At 43.1% G+C, this 20,905-nt stretch overlaps 1 protein-coding gene across 1 annotated transcript in view; it reads right to left on the minus strand.

The window, feature by feature from the left end:
* Window positions 1–20,905, minus strand: part of EPG5 (ectopic P-granules autophagy protein 5 homolog (C. elegans)) — a 115,603-nt gene that overhangs the window by 45,377 nt on the left and 49,321 nt on the right. The window contains exons 15-25 of the mRNA XM_006835102.1: window positions 19,855–19,974; window positions 18,935–19,194; window positions 18,011–18,151; window positions 14,785–14,929; window positions 14,357–14,554; window positions 13,616–13,726; window positions 10,971–11,093; window positions 9,677–9,843; window positions 8,489–8,710; window positions 6,624–6,747; window positions 1,082–1,226 (exon numbers count right to left, since the gene is read on the minus strand). Of these exons, the coding sequence (XP_006835165.1) occupies window positions 1,082–1,226; window positions 6,624–6,747; window positions 8,489–8,710; window positions 9,677–9,843; window positions 10,971–11,093; window positions 13,616–13,726; window positions 14,357–14,554; window positions 14,785–14,929; window positions 18,011–18,151; window positions 18,935–19,194; window positions 19,855–19,974 (1,756 nt within the window). The remainder of the gene's footprint in view (window positions 1–1,081; window positions 1,227–6,623; window positions 6,748–8,488; window positions 8,711–9,676; window positions 9,844–10,970; window positions 11,094–13,615; window positions 13,727–14,356; window positions 14,555–14,784; window positions 14,930–18,010; window positions 18,152–18,934; window positions 19,195–19,854; window positions 19,975–20,905) is intronic.

The raw sequence follows: 20,905 nt of genomic DNA on the forward strand, positions 1-20,905 counted from the left end.
CGTGTTGGGGGAGAAATTTGAAAGGAGCCTATCCAGAAGCTTTCTTTTACAGATGCGTGAACTGAAGCCCAGAAAAGTGCTGATTCTTGGACCACACATCTAACTAGCTGACTAGTCAGAGGTAGAACATGTAGAACATGAAGGTATTTTTACCTTTCTCTGAATCTCTTTTTAGTGCTCTATTACATTACAGATTGCAATAGTTTGGCCAACAATGTATATTTATGATTTCATGATGTGTCCTGTATTTAAAAATTATATTTCGTAATTAATATTAAAAGGTGACCCTGAATATTATTTTCTACTAATTTTGTTATAAAGTGCATGAGCAACTTTTGTAGGTTAAGTGGGTTTTTGTGCTCTGGCATACAAAACTAAGGAATAATTCTTACAACATTGTTTCTCTAGAAAAATGCACTGTGAGAAACAATCAATTGAAAAGCTCTGGGATAGTAGATAAAGGTTAGAAGTACTGAGAACATGAGCTTATAAAAGAAAAATGCAGAGTCTGAATTTTAAAACTGAACATCTAAAATATACATTCTATACATTCATTGTTCATAAATCAATCTAAATATCTGAGAAACTGACCACGAACAGCAAAAATATATATATATATAAAATATATTAATATTAATCATGAAGATACTTGACGTCTGCTTTCAGCTAGGCATAGTCATGTGTCTCAGTTTGGGCGAGGGAGAAATAAAGGGAAAGTCTGTGAGCGCCTTCTTAAAAAGGGAGACTCCCTAACCTGCTAACCATAAGTGGATGCCAGTGTGGGAACAGTGGGGCAGCGGGATAGGATGAGCCAGGGTCTTAAAAGCTTGAAGGGATCATGAAGCTACCCTACTAACCTGAACTGCCTGTCTCTAGACTTACTTTACACAAGAAAAATAAATTTATGTCTTGTGTAAGCCATTACGCTTCTAAGTTTTCCCTCTCTCATCCTAACTGAACTCTAAATCCCAGACGAGTTAGCAATGAATTTCTCGCTGGAAGGCTAGATTGTGTCACCTCTAACCCTCAGTGGTGCTGATTCAGTCATTCACTCAAAGGGGCTGATGCTCATGTGACTCACCCAACAAAGGGTCAGTGAAGTCCAGCTGTACTGACAGACCGCAGGGTGGGGAATGGGACTCAAGCTTGGCCTGTGTCCACAGGCCAATAGTTTCCTGAAACTCGTGCTGCATGCGTTCCATGTTCACATACTCCATCCAGAGATCCTAGGATGGAAGCACAGGACTTTAGCTTTGGCAGGTGAAACATATAAAATTACATATTTAAATACAAAATGGCCAGTGAATGTTTACATGAGGTGGTACATTCCCAAGTTCTCCAGTATGTGGATAAATCACATTTTAAATGGCTGTTCTTCACAGTGGTCTCAAAACTTTTTTCATTGTACTCCACAAATCAGAAGAAAAGTACTTTGAATAGTTAGCCACATTATATGTAAATGTATAAAATATATGCATACAATACTTGAACTTGTAAATGATGTGTATTATAAGACACAGGTGATAAAAAGTAGAAATGTAAGAGAATTCAAACTCAGCAGCCATTCCCCATAAGCCCTCGACAGGGTATCAGTGGGAACTGACTCAACAGCACTTAACAAATAACCCAGTTTCTTTAACAAATAAATTGCAAGAAGGGATAGACATACTCACTAGCCAAAAATGTGAATCCTTAGGGAAGCACAATGTAAAAATAAATTTAAAACAAAAAAAAACCTTTCATGACATATACGTGGCTACTGGGAATCTGAACACTGACTGGATATTTGTTTTTTAAAAACATATTTTACTGTTTTCAGTGAGTTTACACAACAGATTAGGTTCCCATTGAACAATTTCTATATTATCCAGTGATAGCTGTTTGATATTAAGAAATTACTCTTAATACTTTTCAGAAGTAAGTGCTATTGTATTGTGTGTTTTTTGTTGTTGTTCTTAATAAAGTACATACTGAGATTTTCATGTATGAAATGATAGTGGGAGCTTCAAAAAGTTTGTGGGAAAATTCTAATTCCATTTTTCCACGAACTTTTCAAAGTCCCTTGTATGTATGTTCTCTCTGATTAGCTCCAAAATAAGACCCCACAGGGTCCCTGAGGGAAGGGAAAGAGGAAGAGTATGCCCATGAAACTACATGGCTTCATAAAGTTCAAGGAAAAATGAAATTTAAAAGACAATGAAATTTTTCCATGCACTTTTTGAAGTCTTCTTGTAGTCTATCTACTTTTCCATATGACTGAATTTTTCATAATAAAAGATTAAATAAATGAGTAAAAAATAAAACGAGAAAAACAGAAACCCTAGAACGCACTTTTTGCACATAGGGTTATGTCTAGCATACTCTAAACCACAGGCAGGGCCCTGGTTAGTAATGTCCAACTTACAAACTCCTACTTGCCCTTTAAAGTTACGTAAAATGACTGAGCCAACCCTGCCCTGCAACAAATTCACCACAATCCCCTTCACTTGCTGCAGCTGAAATCACTGAAAAGGCTTTGAGCTTTCCCTTCACCAAAGTAAGGCTCCATTAAGAACCCTAAACATTCTACCTAATGACTTACACATGGCTATGAACAATCATGTTCATAACCCGGGGACTTGCCCGGATAAGTATTTCCTTTTAGTAAATTACTGCCTTTAAAAAAAAAAAAAAATCTCAATTGTCATCGAGCACTAAAAACTACTTCAAATATGAATGGCAGGTAATCAAAAATATGGATTTCTTTTTTCTAATTGCTCTAAAGACCAAAAAGCTCCTCCAAACCTAAAAAGTCCCCAGCCTCTCAGTGAGCACACTGCCATGAAGCCCTGAATGATTAGTTCCAACCAAGGACGGCACAAGAATTCCAGACCCAGAGCGGGACCTCCAGAGCATAATCCTGATCACGAGCATGAGTCGAATCCTCTATGCCCCAAACTGTTCACAGTGCTGGACTGGACCCTCCGACCATGACCACACATCTCCCACATGCCCATATCACCTACACTGCATGCTGACAGAGGCTAACGATGGAGCAAAGATTGAGAACTGATGACAGGTAAGCAGAGACTTCTCAGAAATCACAAAAAGACAAGGCATAACAGAGCTTAGACTGTAGATCAAAATATAGAGTTTTGCATCAAAGGACAACTTTTAAAAGGAAGAAAACAGGCAATGAATTCTGTGTATGCTCAGTAAGCAAGATAAATCAAGAAACCAAGAAGGCTATGATTTTTTAATTGTGGTACAATTTCTAAAAACACTGACCAAGTGCCTACGATGTAAAGCTAGTGGTTCAAACCCGCAAGTCAGTCCAAAGGTAAAGGATGAAGCTATCTGCTCCCATTAAGATTTAGAGACTCAGAAACCCTATATAGTAGGATCACTACGAGTCAGAATCAACTCCATGGCAGTGGGATGGAACTATATTCAAAGTATTTCAGAATACTTTTCCTGTTCTAGCTCTCTATCCTCAGCCTTATTAGTCTGTGCCTTAAATGTTTCCCCCAAGGTTTCATCTTGAGGAATTTTCTTAATCTAACTAGTCTAGCAACATTAAAGCCCCATTCAATGTTGTTGTTGTTGTTAGGTGTCACTGAGTCAGTTCTGACTCCTACCAATCCTATGCACAGCAGAATGAAACTCTGTCCAATCCTGCACCATCCTCACAATTGCTGTTAAATGCTTGAGCCCACTGCTGCTGCCACTGTGTCAACCCACCTCACTGGGGGCCTTCCTCTTTTATGCTGACCCTCCCCTTTACCAAGCATGGACATCCTTCTCCAGGGACTGGTCCCTCCAGATAGTATGTCCAAAGTATGAGACAGGAAGTCTGACCATCTTGGCTATACTTCTTCCATCACAGATTTGTTTGTTCTCCTGACAGTCCATGGTACTTTCAATATCCCCCTCCAACACTGTATCTCAAATGCATCAATTCTTCAGTGGCCTGGCTTAGATACTGTTCAACTTTCACATGTATATGAAGCAAATGAAAACACCATGGTTTGGTTCAGGCACACCTTAGTCCTCAAACAGATGGCTTAGCTCTTGAACACTTCTGTTTGTCCTTCTGATCAAAGACCACTACTCCACCCAAGTCAGAATCAGGGGCTGTTCCTCGGTGTTTTCACCACACTCTGTGCATTCCATACTCCACAGTCTTTAGCATAAGATATAACCATTTGACAATAAGCTCACTGAAGGCAGGAACCGTGTCAAATTTCATTTTGTATCCTTGACATGAAATCCCTGACAGCTAGAAGACACTCAATAACTACGCTTGGGCAAAGCAACGAGAAGGAGAAAGAAGGGAGAGGAGGAGGAAGAGGAAGGGAAGAAAAAAAATGAAAGACTGGCGATACAATATTCTATAAAAGGATTCAAAGGATCCAAATTAAAGTCTCTCACACCTTAAGAAATAAACAAACTAACCCCCACAAACCTGCTGCCATCAAGTGGACTCTGACTCAGAGGGGCCCGACAGGACTGCCCCAGAGGGTTTCCAAGGCTGTAATCTTTAAGGAAACAGATTGTTACACCTTTCTCCCTCTGGGTGGGTGGCAGGCTCAAACCACTAACCTTTCGATTAGCAGCCGAGTAGTTTAACCAGGGCTCCTTCACAAGTCTTGTTGTCATTAAGTACTGTCTAGCTGGTTCCAAATCATAGCGACCCTGTATAGGGTTTCTGAGGAGTGGCAGGAGAATTTGAACAGCTGACCTTGTGGTTAACATTTCAGTGCTGATCTTACAAAGCATCTTAATTGGCGTCAATGCCCAAAAGAGTTAATCAGCCTCTAGGTAAAAGGCACTGGATTAGGAGTAATAGTCCATACATCTCCAAAGATGGATAAAGAAGTTTACAGAAAATTCAAATCAGAAGACTTGGCCTTAAAAAAGATGACTGACATCTTTGTGTTCTAAGAAGAACAAGCTGAGGATGAATGGAGACCAGAACCAGATGGCTCTAGGGGCAGCCAGGACCATGACAGCGGTAAACAGGACATCTCCGAGCCAGACAGAGGTGAACACCTGATCTACTCTTTCAAATGACCCTCCTATGGAAAATATGGACACTTGCCGTTGTCGAGTTGATTCTAACTCCCAGCCACCCTATAGGACAGAGAAGAACTGCCCCCACAGGGTTTTCAAAGCTGTAACCTTCATGGAAGCAGACTGCTGCAACTTTCTCCAATGGAGTGGCTGGTGGGTTCAAATCACTTTGGTTGGTAGCCAAGTGCTTAACTACCAGGACTCCTTTACAAAGCATTTATTGTTGTTGTTGATTCCGACTCATATCGACCCTTTATAGGGTTCCTGAGGAGCAGTTGGGGAGTCTGCACCTCCGACCTTACAGTTCCAATCAACCTTGAGATCGAGCGCTTATCCTACAGTCCCACACCAGAACTTCTAATAAAGTATGAGTCTTTATGAATCCTTACACTGTACTTTTCATGGCAGCAGAGATGAACAACAGTGTTCTATGCATAGATACATGGACTAAGAAGGAGGCTGAATGGGTAAGGGAGAAAGAGTGGAATATACATCATGGTTGGTTGTATGCCGTGGAGTCAGTTCCAACTCATAGAGGCTCTTTATAGGGTAAATCTTTACAGGAGCACAAAACTTCATCTGTCTCCCACGGAACAGCTGGTAGTTTCAAACTGCGGACCTTGAGGTAACCACTACAACTTGTAACCACTACGATACCAGAGTTCCTTTATAAATGAAATTTAAAGAGGATATTTGTACGTGGGTATTTACCTTTCCTACAAACACAACTATGAATGTGGTGCAGCATACAGTGGTCAAAATGACGAAAACTTCTTAAACATGATCAAACATCTTAAGGCAATGAGTTGCTGGGTCTAAGGGCTCAGGACATAGACTCAGGGGATACCATGGTCAAGTGGCATAACACAGTCCACACAGTCCACACAGTCCACACAGACAATGTTCTACATCCTACTTTGGTGAATAGCATCTGGAATCTTAAAAGCACATAAGTGTCCATCCAAGGTGCAGCTACTGGTCTCTCCATGTGTGGAAGAAAGAAATGTGATAAGAACTGAAGATGCTTGGAATCAGTTAGTCAAATGGAGTAATAGAACACGTGAACATCAGTCTCCACGGTTCTGAAACTAGAACTAGACGGGGCCTGGCTACCACTACTGGTCAGAAACAGACGCCGGCCCCTGACCACCCTTCAGGTCTGGAAAGGAACTCACCCTTGTGGCCCAATTTTCAGCCAAGCAGTAGATTTATGGAGGGACAACACTAGCAAGGTATGCTCATGACAGAAGGGTCAATCATTCAAAATCAAAAGGACAACATTTTCCCAAGGACAAAGTTGAGAAGGGATGGGAAGATGGGCAAAATGCAGAGAGGAACGATAAGCAGGAAGTGAGATAACCAGAGTTGCGTAGAGGGGACTGCACTCTTTGAGATGAAACAAATGTATACTTTGTTGGATATAAAACTGATGATGTGGTCTGTAAGCCATCACTCAATTCACAATAAAAAGTGTTTTTTTTTTAAATAACTGGTTTTGCCATAGATGATGAATGTAGCCAATCCTAATGACTCAGATACATATGCTGAAAGAAACCCCGCCATCCTTTTACCTGCTGGTTCTGCATCACTTTTGCCAGTCTGTGAATATCATAACGCTTAGGTAGGGAAGGGATATACGTGTCCCCTTTCTGAAAATTCTCATCTTCTAGCCATAATATATATACATTGAAGAGCCTGAAAGACACAAACATAATTATATAAACATTAACCAGATGGGCAGGCAAATGTAGTTTCTCCTATTTCCAGAACTCTGGCCCCACTGCCTAACAAAGTAAAGCAAGAATGTAGTGTGGAAACTGTTTCCCACAACCTCCATAGCTCCCAGAAAACCACAGACTGACAGGGGAGAGAGACATATCGTAAGTAAAGCAAGTATCAGGCACACATTGCTAAAACAACAAGACAGGAAGAAACGGCTCGGACCACTCTATTGTAAAATAAGGTTAAATATGGTAGGTAGAAAAAATCCCCGGAGAAAGTATTTTCACACAGACCTAGGATCTGAACTAGGCGCTTTTCTTTCCTAAGACGGGATGCCTAGTACTTGCGACAATTACTAGTGACATTCCAATATACAAGTTTTCTTCCCTTGAACATAATGCAGTGGAAGAGCTTGCCCGCTGTAGGCCCTATGCCAGTATCCTGCTCACGGGACGGTCCAGAGAAAGCTCATGACATGCACATGCCTGTTCCCACTAAGGAGTAGAACAAAGCCAGGTTCCAAAAAGAGTATCAACTTCTCAGCAAATACTTTTAAATGGTTATCTTGTTTTTATTTCTTTTGGTTTTCACAAATAACAGTGCATTTAGCTAGGATCACTGGTGTTTTAAGCGGTTCTTTGCAGCAGCAACAGGTCGTAGAGAAGTGGTCTACAATACCCAGACTACAGGGTAGGGCACCAGGAGGGGGCACTGCTTCACTTTGCTCAGAAGAGTGGAAAATTCCCTCCGCAGTAGTCTGTCTAGGAGGAGACACAGGCAGCTCCTTTAGCTCTAAAAGGAAGAGCTTGAGTAATTCACTCTTCCAGCTTCTGATTCCCAGGGATAGATGGTCACTTTGGGAACACACTAGAGGAAAGAGGCATTTAAGCAAGGCAGAGGAACTATTAAAAGCTATCTTGGTTGACTTAAATGCTCAAAGGTACAGTCTGCGCAGTGGTTAATTAAATCTGGTTCAATTTGTTTCTGTCACTAGATAAAAGGAGAAATCACACTGGGAGCTGAGGGCTGCATGTCAGACAAGTGACGCCTCAGTGCTGGGTGATGACGCTGGGCTACCTCACCACGACAGTTGGTTTTCAACATTAATTACTAAGAACCATTTTTTATCAAATCTTATACAGAAAGACTAATACTTGGCTTATACCAAGTTAGGAGTCCTGGTGTAGCACTGCAGGATAAAACACTCGATAAGAGTGCTTTGAATGTCAAGACTGGTGCTCCAAATTCACCACTGGTATTTGATCATCCTTTTGAGGAAGTCATACTCCTCAGATAGCTTATATGTGCATTTCCCCTGGGCTTCCAGCTACACCGTCAGGCAAAGCTCAGTCTGGAAGAGCAGAAACCAGTCTTCAGTCAATGCATGAGCCCTCTTTTAAGCACCCTGCCTGGGTCATTTTTTCCTTTAAGGAACTATTCTAAAAGGTTTTCAGTTTACCTGCTATGATGAATTGCTTTGGTTCCCTTCAGTTTTTACATAAGGAGGGTGTCAGCCCGCTCGTTTATGACCATTCCACAGAAACATAACCAAATTACTGATGGATTCCTCATGAGGAACACACACATTTCAAGATGCAAATCTGCATCGACGTCCCTTTCCATATTCTATCTAACAGGGTTAAGACAAAAACACCAAGCAGTATGTAACACAAGTTACAGGTCCAGGACCATGCCTCCATAGACCATGCATCACCTCACGAGTTCTGTGTGCAGCGCTGGCGAGGTCAGGTATCCAGGGGTGCCTGCCTGGCTCTCACACGGCCCTTCACTGCCCTCTGCTGGAACGCGAAGGGCCTTGCTTGCAGCATGGTGGAAGTCAGCCACCTCGGTCAGGCGTTTCTTCATGTCTTTCAACAAAGTGATATGAGCAGGGCTCTGGAAGAATTTCCTTCCAATACAGCCATCTATGGGTAACCTTGAAAAACACAAATACATGTCCACAACCTTTCAGTACACGCTGCACAAAATGACAGTGAATTAGCCAGTTAATTTACTATAGCTGTGTACAGCCAAAAAGAAAAAACCCACCCAACTCACTGCCATGGAGTCAATGCCAACTCATGGAGACCCCGTGTGTTACAAAGCACAGCGGAGCTCCACAGGGGCTTTCTGGCTGCCATCTTTACAGAAGCAGATCATCAGGACTTTCTTCCGTGCTGCTATTGGGTGGTTTCCACCTTGGAGTTAGTACCCAAAAACAAACCATTCACGGCACCCAGGGACCTATGGCTGTGTACATACAGCATTGCATTAATAGTGCTTTATTTCTATTCCCAAGGTTCTTAGGAGAGGATCCAACAAGATGGGGCACAAGGAACAGTGTGAAAACAAATGAGATGCTACACAAAAGTCAAGGGGGTTCACCACTAGAGGTCAAGAGCAGAGGAAAGGAGATGCCTGTTCTTGAAGACCTGCAGTCTATCTGGTAGGAAACTGAAGTGGCAAAGTATCAATAGTCATGTTTTAAGAGAGTGGCTTAAGGGACTGATGGTAAGCTAGAGGCCTGAGGCTGGTAACAGAAGAGCTGCACACTTAGTGCAAACACTGGGCACCACATGGCATGGCCCACGGGCTGCTAGAAGCATCCTGGTCCAGTTCATACCAGCACTACTCAGCACAGCTCCCCTCGCCAGGAGCCCGTGACAGTTCTAAGCTCACACAAGCAGCCTCAGTCTCGGGCACTTCTCTCTTTTTACATCTCCTGAAGTCCTCAGCTTAACTTTGCCCAGACTCTACCTGAGAGTCTGATCAGTTACAGTTGTCTTCTCCATGCAACGTAAGGCAAAGGAGAGACAGACTCCCAGGACCCGTTCACCAAACAATGATCCTAAGTCACACAGAGGAATGGATTCACAGAAACTTGCAAGACTGAGTACCATACCCATATTGGGGTCCTGGGCGGTGAAGATACAGGAGGAAGAACTTCTGCCAGATAAGTGGCAATAAAGGGTGATCAGCAGGTGTGACCAGGGCCTGGTGGGCCCAGCGATAAATCAGCAGCCTCTGGAAGGATGGGACGATGGGGAGCTTCAGCTGGGCCTGGGCTTTCTACAAAAGAAGCAGCTTTGAGCAATCAAGGCATGAACACACAGTAAACACAGTGTTGTGTTCTCTCTAGGTGAAAATTAGGCCAAAGGAAATGCTCACCATTGTGTTTTCAACTGATTAAGAAAAAAAGGAAATGTCATATACAACTTCAATCCACTACCTAAAGCTTTCAATTCCCTGGTAGCAAGAAGAAATCTGACAGCTTTTTTTCCTGTCAAAACATCTCACCGACAGATGACCCAGAGTGGGATGCAAGTCTACTCTCGTTTCCATTCCTGAAATTCTCTTGCATTTAAAATGCTACAGTGCAAGGGGGTAGAATGACAGGAAAGCCAAAAGTAAATTTACTGTCAAATTGTCAATCTTTTGAAATTTTAGATTTTCAAAGACCTCTCAAGAATGACAAATTCCTCTCAAACCCAAAAGCAAAGTCTATACTATGAGGCCTTAAAATAGAAGGTCTTTATTGAATCTAAAGGAGCCCTGGTTGCGTACTGGGTTACAAGTAGGGCTGCTAACTGCAAAGTCAGCAGTTCGAATCTACCAACTGCTCCATGGGAGAAAGATTAGGCTTTCTACTCCCATCTCAGACACCCTATACTGGGTCCTATGGGTCAGAGCCGACTTGACGGCACACAACCACTAACAACCTATTGAATCTAAAGTCTATGAAAGTCAGCAAGGGACCTAAGAAGTGCCTTCAAAAAGTTCACGGTAAACTTCCATGATCTTTCTATTCCATTTTTCCATAACTTCTGCAAGTCCCCTGGTATGAAAATAAATTCCTGAGTTACATCCCAGAGTCAGAGACTCCGAATCTCAGAAGACGGTCCAGGGATCTGACTTTTCACAAACTCTTGAGGAAATTCTGGCTTTAAAACCATGGCAATCCCCTGCACAGGTGAATGATGCAAGAGCCTCAATTACTAGGCTATGACCGGCGTTAAATGCGCCCTGCATCCACTATGATTCTACCGTTTAAGTATGTGGCCTTGTACTTTCCAAATATTCACAACAAAATCAGGGGGAAAAAAAATCACAGGAGTCCAAAGGCTGCATAGGTGAATTCATTGGCATCAAAGTAAAAGCCTCCTTCTCCCAGTCAAGTATAGAACAGCTGTTTGCACCTTCAGAGCTTGGTCCGGAGTGAAAGCACAGTTTATAACCAATTCCCCTTCAACAACTCTTCGAAGCTGGGAATCTTCTTCAAAGATGGACTCCATGTTCAGTACAGTCCACGCAAACCACACCTACAATGACACCAGGCACAGGAAAGGGAAATGAGGAACAAACTCAGTCTGACAAAATTCATATTAAATTATCACAGATTAAATATCAACAAATAACTGTGGTTTCTAAAATCAGCACTAGTAAAATCACTTTTACGCCCGTCGCCATTCTTGTCACAAACATAAATTTAGATAAACTAGATCACTGGAAAATGGTAAATTCCTTCAGAAAGAGTACTCTGGTAGTATCAGAAGGATGTTTGTTCACTCAACAACACTAATGGGCAAGTTCACCATGCTGAAAGACCGCAAGGAGGACCAGACAGTCCTAGGGTCACAAAAGCAGCCTCAGCCTCAGGCAATTTCTCTCTCCTTTTGTCTCCTGAGGTCATAAGCTCAACCTTTCCCAGCCAGCCTCCCTCCACCTGAGCACCTGATGAGCTGCACTTGTCTTATCCGTGCTAGTTAGGAGGACAGGTGAGAGCTGATACAGGAAGCTCAAATGTAAAACAGAGGAGACAAGACTAAGGTATAAAGGAACCAAGATTAATGTACACGGAACCAGGATGGGAAGTACTGGAAGTTCCCTACTTAGCGCAGGGATTGGGTTCTGTCCCAACAACTACACTGTATATCAAATCTGATGTAAGTCAAATACAGGAAGTTCCTGGGTTACAAGATTAAGTCCTAAGTGTGTCTTCAAGTCTAATTTGCATGTGGGTCTTACTTAGCCTCATGTTAGTAATTTCAAAACTGCACATGCTGCCCAATGCAGATGATTGTGATGAAGAATTTGTTGTAAGTAGGAACTAATCCAATAATTTCAAACTAGGGGCAAACTGATGCAACATTAAAGGGCAAATACAAATTCTCCATAAATCTAACTGCCTGAACCTCATTTTTGCCTTTGGATTCACATTTACTGCCTTCTCATTAGCTGTATCTTTATAAATCCGATCTTTGACTTTAGCAGACGGAAATGGTACATATAAACTTAGATACATTTTAAAGCATACATACAAAAATCATAAAAACCTACTCCTACAATGAAGAATTGGGCAATGGCTACTCTTATCAGTTTGTGGAAGGTTCGGATCATCTGGATTACCCCCGGGGAATGAGGATGGTGTTTCTAGTCAGAAAATTAGTGAGAATTGTCTGTATGGGTTGTTGTTGTTGTTGTTGTTTTCTTCTATGGTTCGTGGTGACTTTAGCAAAGTGACCAACATTTGGATCTATGTTTTAAAGTAACAGAAGGTCCTGATTAAGTTTAGGGAAAACTTTGGCTAATCCTTTTACTATAAAATCTCCTTCCTCTTCCACATTATTTCTTTCTTCTTCATCATTTCTTTCCTTATCAAAATCCACTACATCTTGATCTGTCATTTTCCTTCTTTGTGACTTATGAGTTGCTCCACACTGGAAAGATCAAGTGTGAAATTCTGCGTTCTTGCACTGTGGATGGTTTTCCATCCATATCTCCCATCATGCTCTCCTGATGCATGTTATGGTATGAGATGCTGAGCAGCATCACATTCTAGGCCTGGCTACAGTGAAGTTAGTGCCAGTGCCCTAACAACAGAGCCAGAGTGAAAATATCAATTGGGTGAGTACACAGTTCAAACGTGTGGTTACACCAGACCACAGCCTGCTACATGGCAGTGATTTCGAAAGCAAATCTAAAACTGAATGTCTGCAAGTGGACAGCTGAGAATCTATAACATTAGCAAAAAACACACTACACCACATTACTAATGGAAAGATGTACACAAAAACAAGCAAAACTACAAAGCTTGGTTCATCATAATAACTCAATTATGTTACAAGTCAGGGACCACCTGTATGTACAAGAAAGCTCTAGTAGAGATTGGAGGGAAAGGGCATATCCTGTAAGAAATCAGTCAGGCGAAGGCAAGGAGTGGAAAAATCAGGAATATGTCTAGGTACCAGCAAGAGGTTCGGGAAAGCCGGCTCACAGGAGGCAAGACTGAAGGTAAGTAATGCAACAGGGACATTGATACCTGCAGTCTGCGAGGTGATGATAATAATGGAACTAACGCTCTGGATGACGATGACACCAGTAATAGCAGCCAACACTTCATTAGCGTGAACCCCTATGATGTGTTAAGCACTGTGCTGAGTGCGTATGTGGAGGTGCAAACATTATTCTCATTTGACAATTGAGGAAACGAGGACAGGGAGAGGTAGGTGGGTTCCCCAGAGCACACAGCCAGCAAATGGCAGACCCCAGACTAAACTGTCTGACTCCACGACTCATCCTCTGCACCACTTGCCAGCAGGCTCTGACCACAAGTCACAGAACTCCATTAAGTCCCAGTTAACACCCCGATAAAACAGGAATGGCAACAACACAACTTCAGCAGAGAGCTGTTGTAGGACCAAATGAAAGGGTTTCCTTACATGCAGTAAATGCTAAGTAAATGGTAGTGATTTGGGGCTATTAAGAATTTATTAGTAAGGATGATAATACTAAAGTTCACAGAGACAACCAATAATCCCACCACCCTGAGTAGGCTTCCTACCTGAGTGGGTGAGGCCAGGCCCTCCACAAATGAAGGTGTGATGTTGCCAGCCACAATCCAGCTAACCAAAGAAGAGAGCAGACTCTGGTCACAGTGGTAGCCGAGAGCATTCTACAACAGAAACAGACATGGGACAAAGAGACTTTACAAAAAACTTACAATGATCTTTTCAAGTAGATCTGTGGTAAGACACAGATTTCTATAATTAGCCCACCAACCACAGTAGTCCCAGGCAGTGTGGTTCATCCTAACTCATATACGTCACAAGTCAGGGGCCACCTGTATATCCAAGAAAGCTCTATTAGAGATTGGAATGAGTTGGCTCTTCCGGGGGTGGTGAGGTACAGTGGATTCTTTAACATGGCCTTTCTAACCATAGTTTTTATGGGTCCCATATAATGACTGAGTGGGGTTATGCAAATAAGGTGCTTGTGGGTCCAACAGCCTGCTAATAATGCAAATAAGGTACAAGGAATCCTGCAGAGGTGGTGTTATTGCCAAGTGCTGTCTAGTCAGTTCCCACTCAGCAACGCTGTATAAGATTTCCAAGGAGGAGCTGGGGAGTTTGAACCGCCAACCTGGGTGCTGCAAGGCTGTGGTTATTGAGATAAGTCAGCAATAGGACTAAGCTTTAAAAAGGCAGTGGCTACTGGGCAGTCCTGAGAACGGTGCATTTTGGGAAACCGTTTTAGAAGGCTGCAATGGAGCTGGCTGAAAAATAAAAGTCTCTAAGAGGTTTACCTTGTGTTGCTGGTAGAGTAATTTCTGCACACAGTCCTCCTGCATCAGCTGAAAAGCCGTTTTACACAAGTGGTCCATGAGATAAAGGATGGGCTGCTCCCGGTACCACAGATGCTGACTGATAAGAGCCTGAACCCAGAACTCCAGCACAGCAACAGGACCCACTTCATTGGGCCAAGTGCTCACAGATATGTGCGCCTGTGGAGAAAAGGCTGCAGCCATGTGGTGACAGGTAGTACCCCGCTCCACATTGCTAAATACCAACAAAATAATATGTGTTCCTCTGCAAAGCCCAAATCTATTAAGCACCTTGGCCAAGAAAACCATGTCAAGTTTTGACATGAGCCAAACACAAATGTGTTAACACTGGAAATATCTGTCTGGGAAGACGGTCAATGGTGTGTTTAGGGACTTGCTAGGATCCTGACCTGGATCATGCTGTTGAGAAGTTTCACATTGTCTCCGTGGCTGCCTCCCATCAGGTGTTGTGCCACCTTGTGGGTGACCTGTTGTGTGACGCCCTGAGGGACACCGCTGTCCAAGTGCAGGAACAAAAGGAGGTGAGATAGAAACCTGCCAAAGACACAGGACCATACATGTTACCTTCCCTTTGGGAGTCCACAGAAATGTTGTAAATGGCCCCATTTCTCAACCAAAACTCCATGCAGGGTTTCTAAACACATCTTCAGAAATTTCAGAGGAAGAAATTTCTCTAACACAAGTGCAGGTTACATTACAAAGAATGCTGACCGCACGTAAAAGTCCACTTCACAGATCCCAGGCACCCAAGTACATGTAAGCTGATGAGCATTCAAAGAAAAAACCCGCAAAAACCACTGTATGCCCCACTGGTAGCAATAAAAGTAGAGGTGTTATAAGGCCCTTCGTAAATGTTTACTGGGTGCCAACTTTATACAAGGTGGTGTGTGGGGAACAGGGAATACCACCCCAATGAAAACAGGGATCTTCCCTCAGTTCTTTCCATGCACTGGGCTCCCTCTTCTCTCCTGGCCTTTGCTTCAGCAGATTTTCTGCCTGAAACACTTTCTCCCCTATGCCTCACGAGCAAACTCCTACTCATCCCTCATGTCTCATTCACAATTTCCCTTCCTAAGAAACCCCCATCTTAAATACATCTAACTCATAGGCCTCTCTCAGCACCCAGTCGTGTTCCTTCAGTCCTTACAGCTGGTACCTGCTGAGGGCAGAGCCAGGACCTGCTTTGTCCCTGGGAGGAGTCAACAGGTGCTGTGACAGCTGAGTGAAGGCACAGAGGGAGGTCCGGGCCACTCCAGTGCAGAGGAAAACACTGTACTACACAGCATTTCACAATGACAAAAACATTATAATACTATTTAAAAAAAAAACCCACATTATTTAACCCTTACCCTCCTCCCATGCTAGACAAATGAAGAAACATTGACTCTGTTCACATTCTAATAAATGATAGAGTAAGATCACATGTGCTGACCAGAGGACAAGTGTCCCCAGACATGCCCAGTGCCCTGGTGCTTATTTAGCAATTTCAAAAAAGGTTCTCAGGTTCCATCTCATTCCTACACTAGAGAAGAATCTCTAGGGGGAATGGGATTTCTTATTTAACAAGGTGCACCCCCACCCCACCCCCAGATGATTCACATCCCCAGGCAGGTTTGGCACATGCTCCTCTAAAAGGGGTCCCTGTAATGCTCCCCTTGGGCCCTTGGATATTCTAGCAGTTCACTCATCCACCCCAACAAGGTCTCACTGACACCTGACCTCAACCCTTCTCCCACCTGCAGCCCCTCTTCTCCCTGGATGGATCGTCTTCTTTCCTTCTCAATGCCTTCACTCATGCCCTTCCCAGCCCCTTGACACCCCCTTCCAATCCCCTACCAACAGGGAGAAAGTCTTGCCCAGGCCTCTCCTCATCTCTCACCCAAAGTCTACATACCCCGCAAGGCTCAACCAGAGCTCTACCTCTTCCATAAAGTCATATCCAGAGGAACTGACCCTCTCCCATGTCATAGTCCAAGGAGGCAAGGGGTCCCAATACAGAATCCCTCCCCCACCGCCCTCTCAGGACTGGTCAATCCCACCAGACACAGGGATGGGTCCAGGCAGAGCACAAGATCTAAGTCAGACCAATAGGGATTGTTATATCGGAGCAATGAGAAATGGTCTGTCTTTCCCAAAGACTTCTCTGTAAACAAGCATCTCATTCCCCTGGAAGAAGTACACCTGCAGGAGAAGGCCAACAAGAGGGAAGAGAAGCAGGACTGGGGAGAGGAGTGACACAGATAAAGAGAAACACTTGGACAGGTTTCTCAGCTTCAGCACAACTAACATTTTGGGCCAGATGAGTCTTAGTTTGGAGGCTCTGTTGTATATGCTGTAGGAGCCCTGGTGATGCAAAGGAGTAAGCACTGGGCTGCAAACTGAAAGGTCCGTGGGTCCAACTCATCAGCTGCTCCGTGGGAGAAAAGGAGGTAGTCTGCTTCCATGAAGATTCCCAGGCTCAGGAGCCCCAGCGAGCTGTTCTGTTCTGTTATCACTATAGGGTCGCTATGAGTTGGAACCAACTCAACGGCAGTGAGTTTAGTTTACTGGGCACTGGAGGGTGAGTCACAGCATTCCTGGCCTCTACCCACCAAATACCAATGGCACACCACCATTCCCATTAGTTATGACAGCCAGAAACATCTCTGTTGTTGTTAAATGCCATCAAGTTGGTTCCAACTCACATGTGACCCTGAAGACAAGGAGTGGCTGATGGGTTTGAACCACCGACCTTGCGGTTAGCAGCCCAGTGCTTATGCTACAGCACCACAGCAGGACTCCAGCAGTTGAGAACCACTGCTCTAGACTGACCTCACACAATTCTGAATCCAGCTCTGCCGGAGGCAAGCTCTAGTCCCTCCTTCCCAGTCACATGAACCAATACACCTTCCTGGCAAAACTATTTTACTATCCCATCCCTAACTCCCTCCTTTCCTCTTTAAGCAATTGTTTCTCCATTAATTGTATCAGATAAGGCAAAAACAATCTATACACCACAGTATGGCCTCCACAATAGTGGTAACAGAACTCTGATATCACCCCAAACAAGACAACAGTATTTTCCCAACAAGACAACAGTGTCTCCTGGATGAACACCTTCCTGCATGAATGAACCATTCATAAGACTGCAATATGCACACTACAGGCACCTGAAATCAATCAGCTTTGCTACAGTCATCGCTTCAATGTCAAGAGCACTATTCCTGGAGTCTAAGAGAAACAACTGATGTTTACCACCACCCCACCCCACCCAAATACTAATGCTGCTGTTGCTGTTAACCACAGAATCGTTTCCTACTCTTAGCTACCTGTATGGGTTTGAAACTCTGATCTTGCAGTTAACAGTCCAGTGTTTAACCTAGAAGTGCGCCACCAGGACTCCAATGAATTATATAAGCAATCCAAAATTCAATTATAAAGGAAAATAGCTTTCATAATAATCAAACTAGGATCATCTTATCACCTATATCCTAAACTGAGATACAGACAGTTTTCTGCTTCATAAAAAATATTTCATAACATCAATTCCCTTGAGAAACCAGCATCCACAGCCATTTATACTTGCTGGACTTGCTCTCCAATGCATGTCCCCTGCCACCAGTGGGGCATACTTACTGCTCATTTTTCAGAAGATAATACTGGCAAGGGTAGAACAAAGGCAGAATCTTATCCAGGACATGGACCACTGTTCTCAAATGCCTGGACTGTACCAGAATTCCCAACAGTGGGATGCCTTCCACACAGAACTTCTCGATGCTGTGGGAAAAGGACAGGACAATAAGGATAAAAGGCAGCAGTTCCTTGTGATGAGCAATCAGCCTACAGGCTGTCGGATAACCTCAGGTCTCCAGCACGCTTGTGCATACCCAATTTTCCTAAAAATCATTAGAATCTGAACTCTGGAAATAAGAAGGAACTTGTTATGGATTGAATTGTGCCCCTTCCCCATGTCCCTCAGACATGTGTAAACAATTTGAATACCAAATCTGTGGGGCCAGTCACCATTTGGGATGGGTGCCTTTGCTATGTTAATGAGGCGGGATCATGTGGGATTTCTGTTACCACAGCACTAGACAGTGAGGGCAGATTTGGGTTCTGGAAGAGCGAAGATGCTGCTCTGGAAGGCAGACACCTAAAATGTGGAAGTGATTTTGGAATTGGGTAATGGGTAGAGGCTGGAAAAGTTTCAAGGTTACTAACAATAAAAGGATGCCTTGAAGAGGCCGTTGGTAGAATTATGGACGTCAAAGGAGACTCTAGTGACAGCTCAGAAGTAAGGAGAGCTACAGAAAAAGTCTTAGAGAATACAAATGGCCCCATCAACAACAACTGTGAGAATGGCACAAGACCAGGCAGTGTTTCATTCTGTTGTGTATAGGGTCACTATGAGCCAGAGCCAACTCAGTGACAACAGCAACAATTCTCCCTAGACAAACTTGATGAAGGCCCCAGATGTGTGGGATGGGGAAGGTGAGATCCTGAAAGCGCAGACTACAGAGCAAGGTTCACAACACTCGTGGCTCAGCCTGAACACCGTACCTGTGGCCCACAGCCGTCATGGACAAGGCAAGGTAACAGCCAATGGGCATGCCTGCTTTCACAGCCTTCAAGAGCGGATGGAACGTGGCTGACTCAGTCATGTCAGGCACAGTTCTGGAGAAGGGAACGGTTGGACAGTTCTGCTGTATCCCATAATCATTTCTGTGCAGTTTCAACCTCAAGGTCAAGTTCCAGGCCCATTGGTTAAATGAAGTCTCAGGAGTCTCTCCATAGCGAACAATACTGGCCAAATATGAAACCTGAAACAATTATTTATTGGTGAATCATAAACTCAACCACTCATCCCCTTTCATGCCCAACGAAGTCCTCAAAAGAGGACTATACTAATTACCAGCCCTCAATAATGTCTGCTGCGATGCGTTAAAGCAACTTCTGAATTGGAGTGTTTTGCAGTGCATATATATACTCAACAAAAAATACTAAAGTTGTTTTAAAAAAAGCAATTTTTCACAACTTACCACTCTGACTTACTACTAGTCACTTTTGAACCTTATTTAAGTGACCTCACAAGCAAAAGGGAATGAGATAAAAGTTGACACTCATTCAATGGTGTATTGATAAATACTTTTAACAACCAAGAGGTGTGTGTGCAATTTTGGCGGTGCAAAAACTCCTGCCGTGACCAATTCCAAGCTATCAACAGTTTAACAACCAGTGTTCAAAGCTCCCAAAAATTTAACATTCTGTTTTCTTAAGACAATAGAAGCTCGATGCCAAAAACCTCTGTGGCTGAACTCAGTATTAAAATAACATGAAGGTTACTGCTTAAAATAAAAAATCTTTGTCAGTCACAGAACTCAATTTCAACATCTTAAAATTGCCAGAGACGGTCTTAGAGGAGACCGGAGACCCTTTGTTAATAAAGACTTATATTCTTGATACGTAAGAGAAGGGAATACCTGTTTCATACTTTCAGTAAGAAGCCCAGCGTATGGCTTCTGTGCAAGGTACTTCTGGTAAGCTTCCAGAACCATTAGAGCCACTTCAGCATGAACTGCCTGATTCAGATGAAGGACACCCTTTTAAAGAAAAAAATAACCACAAATAGAAAACACTGGGTTTTTTCTGCTCCTGAGACAAAAGATTAAAAGTAAAAGAGTATGTTAGATGCAGAACCTAAGTTTTCCAAAAATCATATTCCTTGATAGTGAAATTAGAAATTGTCAATGGGAAAACACAGAATTTTTATACTGCACTCACGTAAGTTTGTGCCTTAGAAATCCCCAACCGCAGCCCAAACTCGCCACACAGATTTTGAGTTATAAGTTAAGAGCATCGCCAACAAGCCAGGAAGATGAATCATAAAGTCTACAATCCCTTTTTTGTTCTATCAGCAGCGAAACTATATTAGTCTTCAACAATATAGACTGAAATTGCTATCAAATTTCCCATCCAGTCTTCCTTTACAGGCTGAAAAAATGGAAGCAAAGTCCTAGTATTAATGAACTATTCTTAGTAATAACTACTCACTGTTGAGTATTCAATGTGTGCCCAAAAGTGTCCTAATTGTTATACTTGTCTGAACTTCTTGAATCCTTACAGCAACCATATGACGTGGGTTCTATTAATATCAATGTTTAGACATGAACAGCTGAGGCCCAGAGAGTTTAGGAGCCTTGCTCAGGGTCACAAAGCTGAGAGGTGTCAGAGCCAGGATCACAACCCAGGCAGCCTGATTCAGCGCTCAGGCACTTCACCAATGTACAGTGCTTCCCAAGACAAAGCCTGAAAATGGCAGGCAAGTTACAGAAGGAAAAGGAAACACAAGCAGGAGAGGCAATTAGGAGGAACTGTACAAAATAGCCACATATAAAACCACATGTACAAGTGTGGAATTTTCAGTGTGGAACAACTGATCTTCAGTTAAGAGAATGTTCATTTGGCAAAAGAAAATTAAAGAGAAGATCCTAAACTCGAATCATCTGAAATGTTTTGAGAAAATGCTTCTTT

The sequence above is a fragment of the Chrysochloris asiatica genome, unplaced genomic scaffold (assembly GCF_000296735.1).
Source record: "Chrysochloris asiatica unplaced genomic scaffold, ChrAsi1.0 scaffold00015, whole genome shotgun sequence".
Classification (NCBI taxonomy): domain Eukaryota; kingdom Metazoa; phylum Chordata; class Mammalia; order Afrosoricida; family Chrysochloridae; genus Chrysochloris; species Chrysochloris asiatica.